The sequence below is a fragment of the Sinocyclocheilus grahami genome, unplaced genomic scaffold (assembly GCF_001515645.1).
Source record: "Sinocyclocheilus grahami isolate Dianchi unplaced genomic scaffold, SAMN03320097.WGS_v1.1 scaffold82.1, whole genome shotgun sequence".
Classification (NCBI taxonomy): domain Eukaryota; kingdom Metazoa; phylum Chordata; class Actinopteri; order Cypriniformes; family Cyprinidae; genus Sinocyclocheilus; species Sinocyclocheilus grahami.
Window position 1 is genome coordinate 1550795 of NW_015505261.1, and position 9689 is coordinate 1560483.

At 36.8% G+C, this 9689-nt stretch overlaps 2 protein-coding genes across 2 annotated transcripts in view; both read left to right on the forward strand.

Annotated features, from left to right (window-relative positions):
• Positions 1-2076, forward strand: part of LOC107586499 (protein kinase C epsilon type-like) — a 101199-nt gene extending 99123 nt beyond the window's left edge. The window contains exon 14 of the mRNA XM_016273893.1: positions 1002-2076. Coding sequence (XP_016129379.1) covers positions 1002-1148 — 147 coding nt within the window. The 3' untranslated portion in view covers positions 1149-2076. The remainder of the gene's footprint in view (positions 1-1001) is intronic.
• Positions 2077-2775: 699 nt separating this feature from the next.
• The window catches only part of epas1b (endothelial PAS domain protein 1b), a 43473-nt gene continuing 36559 nt past the window's right edge, over positions 2776-9689 (forward strand). The window contains exon 1 of the mRNA XM_016273862.1: positions 2776-3090. Coding sequence (XP_016129348.1) covers positions 3065-3090 — 26 coding nt within the window. The 5' untranslated portion in view covers positions 2776-3064. The remainder of the gene's footprint in view (positions 3091-9689) is intronic.

Genomic DNA, 9689 nt, shown 5'->3' on the forward strand with positions numbered 1-9689 from the left:
AAGTATGTCTCTATTTGTTTCTCTGTTTTACACAAGCTTCAGTCTGGATCCAGAACACCTGAGAAGAGATTATGCCAACCCCTCAGAGGACCTCAGATGATGCCAACCCTGAAACAATATACAGAACTACCACATTCTGCTATAAGTTTTATTGTATCATATAATAATTGCTGTTAATAGTGTTCATCGTCTGTTTTATTACATCTTAAATTGATTTTTCCGTTCGTTTCTGCTATATGTACATTAATTGACAGCCACCACTGATAAGCTACCACTAAATATTGTAGAAACTTAAAAATTCAACTCTGAAAGAACTTTTACTTTTCTGAGTATGTCTAGCATTCTATTACAAACTTCAACAAGACTTAAGACTCTTCAGATCAAACAATAAATGAGAGCAATGGTCTTTATGCATGTTTTAATACACAAAAAATGTTATATAGCAACGGAATGGTTAAAGATATCCATCTAGTGCATGTTCGCATAGAAAAACAACTAAAAAACAGCATAGGACACAAAACACTCTCTGTGTGAATGACCACTTATTCACATGACACAGCAGTAGCTGAATTTTCTCATTTATCTCTCAGAAAGAAGCCTTTTGTTTCAATTGTTAGTAGGTGAATATCCACTTCATCCAGCACTGTTTGTTCTCTGTTTCCTTAAAATCTTGATACTCTCTATTTTACTGACTGACAGTCTGCTTCAGATGATTCAATGAGAGAGCGTGCATTGATTCAGACTGTTTTTTGAAAGCCTGTTTTACTGAAAAGAAAGAACCGACTCAGAAGTATGATTAATTCACAAATGATTGGCCTGGCTTGTTCAGTCGACAGAAATAAGGGACACACATAAAAATTGCTCAAATATTTTCTGGAAAAGCATTTCTTAGGTTAGTCAGAGCGTTTATGGAATGCACCGTGTTTGGATGTTTATGTGTTCTTGTGATTTCTTGTTCTGAAATTGCTCATTTAGCACACTTTCCTCTTCTCCATCCACAGAAAACCAAAAGGGACGTCAACAATTTTGACCAGGACTTCACCCGCGAGGAGCCGGTGCTCACCCCGGTGGAAGATGCCATTATCAAGCAGATCAACCAGGATGAGTTCAAGGGCTTCTCTTACTTCAGTGAAGAGACCCTGTCCTAATACTTAAACCTCCATCTCCTGCGCTGTGAACACTGTAAACGCCCATGAGCTGATCATAGACCATCATTTACCAAGAATTTGATGCTTTAATTTAAAAGTAGAAAGTTAGGCATTATAATCTTTCCTGCTGAACCCCACATGCGTGCACAGATACTCACAGATTTGCACCATCTTTATTTAATGTATGTAAAACACTTAAGGGAGCTCATGTGACATCACTTAAGCAGCTGGATAGAGCTCTTTAGAAGGCCATTTCATGTTTAATTTCTTCTCCCATCATGCAGTGCATCAGTGGTACATCTGGAGTCAACCCATTTAACTAGTACCGTTTTGAAATGCAAAAACCAAATGTAAAGAACAAGTGATTGTATTGCAGATGTGATGCATATGAACGTGTGAACTGGGAGTTTTAAGCACTCAGCATTGGGATCTGATCACATGATGGTCTGATAGCCAGAGACAGTGATTGGACGGTACTGGGAAGGACTTTCATGAGACCATCGCGCCGTTTCCATTCGAAACAGCAGTGTTGACCTATACGCAAGTCACCAAAACAAGTGTTGTGTGTGTGTGTGTGTGTGTGTGCGTGTGTGTGCATATATGCTGGAGTGTGAGGTTACACGAGTACCCTCTTTAGTGTTTCGTTGTGTGTGTGGTTTTTTCATTATATTACTGGATTGTTTTGTTGCTAGGATGTGGAAATTACATACAATGCAACAAGACCTGTCATTATGAACGGGTCAGGACAGTAGCCAATCACTTCTCTACAGTCTACAGTACGTACAAGTCCTGATTACCCTCATCATTAGCCTGTGAACTTTGAAAATAGACTAATCATCTACTGCATGGTTATGCCTATGATATTCTTGTGTATTATTAGACTATGAGAAACTGTTATGTGCAATGTTCTCTCTGTGTGTATGTGTGTGTGCGCTTTATGAACATTTATGATATAAAACTTATTTTACTTATAAGACGTTTTCTAAAATAGTGATGCATAAAAATACTATAAAACAATTTTGCTTCTCAGGAAAGCCATACATTGTCCTAATTAACTAATGTACCAATGATTCTTAAATTATTAGGCTAGCCTACATGTGTCCCTCATCCCTGAATGTCTTTTTCAATAGCCTTTTAGCTCACTTGTCCACTCAGTCCTGCTCCAGAGAGACATGCCATCTTGCAGAGTTACAATCATGTTGCTGTTATTTTCAACTAAACTACGATACTTAACTGATTAAAATGAGTTTGGTTAAAGTTTGATGCTGGCTCTTGGAGTATGGAAGCATATAGGTAGCGAAATTCAATTTAAAATGCAATATGCAAAATGGCAACGCAATATTCAAAATGGCAAATGTAAATTATGTAATTTAATTTTAATTTTACTTTTGCACCAAACTTTGCACGTATGGGTAATGGAAAATTTAAATTTAAATACAGAAATACAATGCCATTTTGCATATTTCATTTTAAAGGGGTCTGAATTTCGCTACCTATATGCTTCCATATTGGAGAAGGTAGAGCTGCAGGTCAGGAGCGGATCCTGTCAGCGCAGACGGTGGGCGGGTCCCAACGGCGGCTCCAGCCAATCAGAGAGCAGGGATTGATTGCTCTGCTGTCAAGCGTCCTTCAGTGCGGCAACTTCGCTGACCCGCAAAACCAGAGAAACTCCCTCACCGCGACGAGCCCCACCGCGCGTGGATTTTACAAAAGCGGGCGACTGTACGATCCTTGGCAGTGTTCTGAGACTGTACAGTCACTTTTGCCCTGCTGGTGGACTTTACTGCATTTTCACGGTCAGTTTTGCGTCCTTTTCTGTGATTTAACGCGAGCGTCTGCGGGGGGTTTGGAGCGCGTCCCGTTTGCGCAGAGGTCGCACTGCTGTTGAACTGCGGGAGCTTCGAGGGGACAGAGAGATGACAGCGGAGAAAGAGAAGAAGAGGTGAGTTCAGCGGGCTGTGAGTAATCTGCTCTTCTGTAAACAGCGCAGTTCGGGTTTGTGTGGAGCTGCAGCAACAAGTGGATCTCTATGAAGCTCACAGCTGCGCACACCGACACGAAAGACAGACAGAAAGAAAAGTGTCCTATATTCTTTGTCATGTTAGTCTGAGAATGTTGCTTCTTGTTAATGTTATATAGCCTGCTTTAAATTCGAAAATAATGAGCGATTCGACTAATATAGGCTATGAGTTACTCCAAGACAGCCTATTACATATTCCCTTAATGAATATTGAAAGTATTCGAAGTAATAATAATTTGTAGGAATGTGAGAGAACGTCATAAAATTGTATTTGAATTATTTCTATTTTATTATATTTATTCGTGGATCTTTTTTTTTTATTATTTCAGAGATAAATAGTATAGTCCTGTGCTGAAATCAGCTGAAAGCATTTACATGTGGCATGATTTTCAAATGCAATAGCCTACAATTCTGTTGCTATTCTCCATTTTATTATAAATGTTATTCAGCCTTTTATAATACTAATATTATTATTATTAGTAGTAGTAGTAATTATTATTGTTGTTGATTATTATTATCATTATTTATTAATTCCTCGTTTTCAGTGAAATGTCTTTATCAGTAATTAAACTGAAACTGCAGTTTATGACTTTTTGGCACCACTTAAAATTTTGAGGTAGCAATTTTTAAGGTAGCACCACATGTCATTTAAGGTAGCAATTACGGTAAACTTAATTTAAAAGTTTATATATAGTGGGTTAATGTTTATTACAGTGAGCAGGATTTATCAGGCAGCATGTTAATAGGCTATAAAATGAGCTGTATATAGTCTGGAAAACTGGTAACTTGGAGACCTCATGTAGCTATATCTGTGAAGATTAAAGACCATCAGAATGCTAATGAGAGAATAATAGAGAATGTGTTTGTGTGTGTGTGTGTGTAACGGCTCTGAGAGCGCCTTGAAGTCTGCCTCATCCTCATGACAATTCTTCCCTAACAAGCTTTCTGCCCATTATCTGATGAATCTCAGAGTGGCAGAATGTAACCAAACATTGAACTCAAATGAAGAGAATGTATCTCTACATTAGCGTTGCTGATTCAGAAAGAGTGCAAAACCTTTAACCTCAAGGCACAAGACTGTGATCTTGCCTGTCACTGACCACAGACTGTGAGACACAAGATAAAACGCAAGGGGCCGAGAAGAGATGTGTTTACCTGAATATAGGTGTGTGTGTGTATTTGTTTGTGTCTGTCTATACTGAACCCATATGTTTTGGTGGTTTACTGTTGGTAGGAGAGAGATTACATCAACCCCGACATGTTTTATATATATGGCATGTTTGTTTTTATGCGTGTTGTGTAAGATAGCCAGAGTCCCCTTTCTTGGCCCCATTTGTATATCATGAGCTTCAGTCGATTATAACGATCCACCGAAATGAATTTTTACAAAAACTCTTTCCATTTAAAAACGTTCCTTTTTCAAAGTTTTCACAAAACAGAAAATAGCATATAAAATGGCACTTATTCTAAATGATTTAATAATCAGAACTCTAATAAAAACACTGTCACAGTGTGCTGTGCAATCAAAGAAGTGCGAATTAAACGTCACCATTTCAGTCAACGATTTTGGCTCTTTAAAACGGTCTCGACCAGATTCAGTCGCAATCATTACATTGCTGAAAAGTTGGTGCGTCACTAATATGTTTTATCAGAAGTGCAGTTGTTTGTAACTATAAGGCACAACAGAATTAAGCAAGCCTCTAATGAAGTAGTCATCAATGTTTTGACTGAGCGTTAAGTATTTGTGTGCTTGTCAGTAGGACCGAATTGATTGCTGTAGCGTTATAATTCATGCAGGGTGGCTTTTTGATGGTCATTCTGGCCATTTTCTGCTCATTATTTGTTGTAGTTCTCCATTACGTCACCCTGAATCACCAGGCTTTGTCTCCCGGGTTTATTCTGTGCCAGAGTTAGAAAACGGTGCAGTGGCTCATTTACGAAGAGAAAGGCTGTGTTTTGTGATGGGCTCTGTTAACTCCCTCAGGCTGAGAGCTGGCCATTAGCCTGATCTAACTTGTGTTTCAGAGCATTGTTCTGTGCTCTGCTGCAACATAACTGCTTACCTGCATCTAGTTACCTAACCTGAGATTGGCGTCTAAGGGCCGGATTTACTAAACCGGGCCAATTAGCATGAGACCACAATCTTATAAAAGCCACAAAAATAACTTTTGCGTGCCTTTTCATTGCTAATTTTTAAACCAAAAGAGGGATTTCCTGGCACAAGCTGTTAGTAAATCTGTCTCTAAAACTCTTCATTCAAAGAAGAAAGTTGCTGACCTTGTATTGACAACTCAGTGTTGCAAAAACAGTAATTTCCAAACCAGGCTCCTTAGAAAAAAGTGCCTGTGATGACATTTCTGCAAATTGACGTTGCTTCTGAGTTTGAAAACATTGTACCACCTACACTAAACTCTACCCCTAAACTTGCTAGTGTGAGCAAAAGTAAAATAAAAATAAATAAAAACTTATTTTCTTAAGCAACTGTCATTTTAGCTTGCTTCTACAAGTATTTGAGCCCTTTTATCGTGTCTCGCGTTTCACGGCCCTTTTACACGAGCACAAGTGCAGTGCTGTACCAGGTGTGCTATCAAGCAAGTTTACCATGTTAGAAAAGCCATATGGATCCGATTATGTGATGCAAACATCAAAATGTATTTGTTTACAAGTCATGCACTGTGGTAAATGTGTTTTAAGGTTATAACTTCATATTGTGCAAGGAGCTGAGTCTTTATTATCTTATTATCTATATCATGTCCCTGTATTTGTATGAAAGGCAATAAAAGTTGGTGGTGTTTTACTGCCACTAGTGCTCATTTCAGCTGGAAACTGCAGTGAATTGTATGTATTGGTATGATTTTGGAGTTTTTCTGAAGTGTAGATATAGGCATGTTTTTCCAAGAGCCTCAAAGGTTGGTCGTGTTCCATCACTTACAGTAGCTTCAGGGGTCTCGGAGTATTTTGCAAGAATTTTGGCTTGTTCTGTGTGTGAACATTCAGAATGAATTCAGATCATCTTTAGAAATGTGTTGTTTATAACATCCTTTGTGAATGCAACATGCTTGCAATTTTCATAATACCAAATATATTTAGCCATTATTATTATACTAAACAAATGGCTCACAAATACAATGAGACACACTTTCCTGCTGTCACCATATACATAAACTTAAGTCATACGACATTCAAAAATTTGGGATTGTTTTTTTTTTAAATAATTGGTAGATTTTTGAACAATCAAAATTTGTAAAAAAATGTTTACAACAATTAGTAAGTGTTTGAACAGTCTCTTATGCTGAACAAGGCTGCATTTATTTGATCAAAAAAACAGTAAAAACTATACTGTGAAATATTGCAACCTAAAAAATAAAATATTTTTGTGGAAACATGATGCATTTTTGTTAAGGTTCATAAGAACAGAATTAATTAGAAATGTTGTTGTTGTTGTTGTTTCGCAACAATTTATGCATAAAGTTTTTAATGGATTTTTTATTTTTATGCATCCATGTGAATTAAAGTATTCCTTAAAAAACTTTAAATTAATTGACTGAGTAAAAAAAAAGTGTAGTTTTAATATATATATAATTTTTAACCGTTTCGTTAATTGAATCAAACTCTTTAGTGCCATGACTTAAAAATAATCCTCACAGAAGCCTCATATTGTTCATATCAGAATGTTTTGTTAAAAGTATATGTCAATAACTACTGCTTTTTTGTATCATTTATATAGATTTTACGGCATTTTATTTATGTTTTCTGAGTGCATTGCCATGATTGTAGCCAACAATATTTACAATACTGCTATGATGGTTCCTCTGAAGAATCAACACTTAAGCCCTTTCAAGAGCATTTATATTGACATATTTATCAGATATCATCAAAAGGCTGCAAGGTTTACCGCATGCTTTCTATCTTTTCCTCTTTGTGTCATTTGTAGGTATCGGCGATGGGCATTTGAGTAGGACTGATGTGGGCATTTAAGACCTTTGTTTTCACAGGAGAATCCAAGATATGAGACTTTGGTGGAGAAATTCAAAGAGCCTCCCATGCAGCTGTAGGACTGGTCTAAACAGAAATGTGCAGTTTATTGTGACAGGATCTCTAGAGAGGGTCTGAATGGAGACTTCATCGTCCCACCCTCGGCTAACGGCAGGGGTGCGAGGCACTGCTCTCGGTCTGGGAGCTTATTTTCTCCTTCTCTTTTTCTTGTTTTCTCCCTCTTACTCCAACTCTCCGCTTCCGTATCGCTCCCATCTTCTCTTTCTTAAGGCATATACTGATCTTCTTTACCAGTGTTTTTCCACTCTTTAGCTCCTCCAGACCACTGTCTCCCGATGCTTCCTGCTAGCCAACCCCGTTCTTCCTCCTGCTGCGTACTTCACTGTCACATCAATTTCTAACATCAGCTGCTTCCAGATGAACTTTACTCTCATTACCATTATTTGGTCCCCATCACTTAACTACGTCATCGACAATCACAGTAAACTTTGGCCCCGGTTTCCTATAATTGCGTAGAATTCCTGAAAATTAGATCTATGAGTGAACATGAGTGTGGCAGTATTGGAGCCTCATCTAAATGATCCTAATTCATTGTGTAACAACTTTAACCTGATATTTTTGTGTGTATAAATTTGATATCAAGCATTATTGTCTTTAAAATCGATTTATATTTCCATCATTTCGATTGACATTGTAGCCAACGATATTTTAAAAGCCACAAAAAATGGAAGACGTGAAATGCAGTAAAAGTCTGTGGCAATGCAGTACATGGTGATAAAGAGCAATATTTATCTACATTTATTTTCATTAAAGCATTTCAATATATGAACGGTGTTATGATGCAAAAGAGTTTGATTCACTGAAACAGTTTTAACTAAATGAATCAGACTTAGAAACTTTAAAAATATTTCACAAACCCTAAAGAAATAGTCACTGAGCCAATATTTGCTTATGGTGTGAATAGTCAACATTTGATCAAAATGTTTCAAAATTCAATGAATTCCTGATTGATCAAAAAAAAGTCTAGGCCATCATAAATAATCGATTTATACATATATTTTTGTAATTATAACTTATATAATTACATTTAGAACTATACAGATTAATTATATAACAATAATAATAATAATTATTATTATTTATTATTATTATACACTTAAATTGTGTAAATGTCCAATAACAAATATGAATAATGGTTCAAATTCTGAGAAATGTTGCTTTAAACACTGAGTAACCATTAATAAGCAGTGATAAAAACATAATTCATAATATTATACATACATTTTTTTATTTTTTATTTGTCAATTTATTTTTTGTTTTGTAATATACACTTGCACTTGATTTTCATATTTAAAAAGGCTTTTTAAATGCTTGAAATGATGCACATTGGATGCTATTTCTAGAAATCCACCAAATTATGTAATTGATTGATTATTAATATACTGTATATTGAAAATATTTGAATATTGTTAATTCTGAATCCTCTGGAGTGATGGTGAACAGGTAAGACTGATGACGTTATATCATTGAACCATGCATTCAATCTGTATTGTGAAAAGTGCTGTAAAAATGAACATGAATTGAATTGAATGGTGTCCTTGAAGAACCATGTGCTTGAACAGCGGATCGGTGGGCTGTGTCTGTATGTGTATGTAAGTGTTGCATCAGCACGACGTGGTCGAGAGGGTTGTGCCGGCGATGCTTGTTTGGTTGAGTTTGAGAACGTTCTGTTCCAGATGATCAGAGATTAGCCTGGACCACATTGTTCTCTGTTTGTGTTTAGCAAGAGGCCAAAACCACAGGAAAGCTGACTGTAAGCAAGCTTTGGGGTTTGTCATTAGAATGAGTGGTCAGGCACCTGCGCTTCACCTCTGTGTTATACATTAACAAAGCCAGTCTGGCCTTGAGCTGAATTTACATGCGGCCGGACACATGGTTTGTATTTTGTTAATGTGTTTACAACACAAGTTGGAGAGGGTATTATTTATCTCCATTGATTGTACTGAATTGAAAAAGACAGCAAAATGCAGTCCATTATCCAAGTAATTACGTCCAAGCTGCTTGTTTCCATACATTGAAAATTGGCAGTGACCAGATCTGAGATCTGCTATTTGACGTCACATTGTCTTCACCGATGTAGAAACCCAATTCCAAAAAAGTTGGGACACTGTACAAATTTTGAGTAAAAAAGGAATGGAATAATTTACAAATCTCATAAACTTATATTTTATTCACAATAGAATATAGATAACATATCAAATGTTGAAAGTGAGACATTTTGAAATGTCATGCCAAATATTGGCTCATTTTGGATTTCATGAGAGCTACGCATTCTAAAAAAGTTGGGACAGGTAGCAATAAGAGGCTGGAAAAGTTAAATGTACATATAAGGAACAGCTGGAGGACCAATTTGCAACTTATTAGGTCAACTGGCAACATGATTGGGTATAAAAAGAGCCTCTCAGAGTGGCAGTGTCTCTCAGAAGTCAAGATGGGCAGAAGATCACCAATTCCCCCAATGCTGC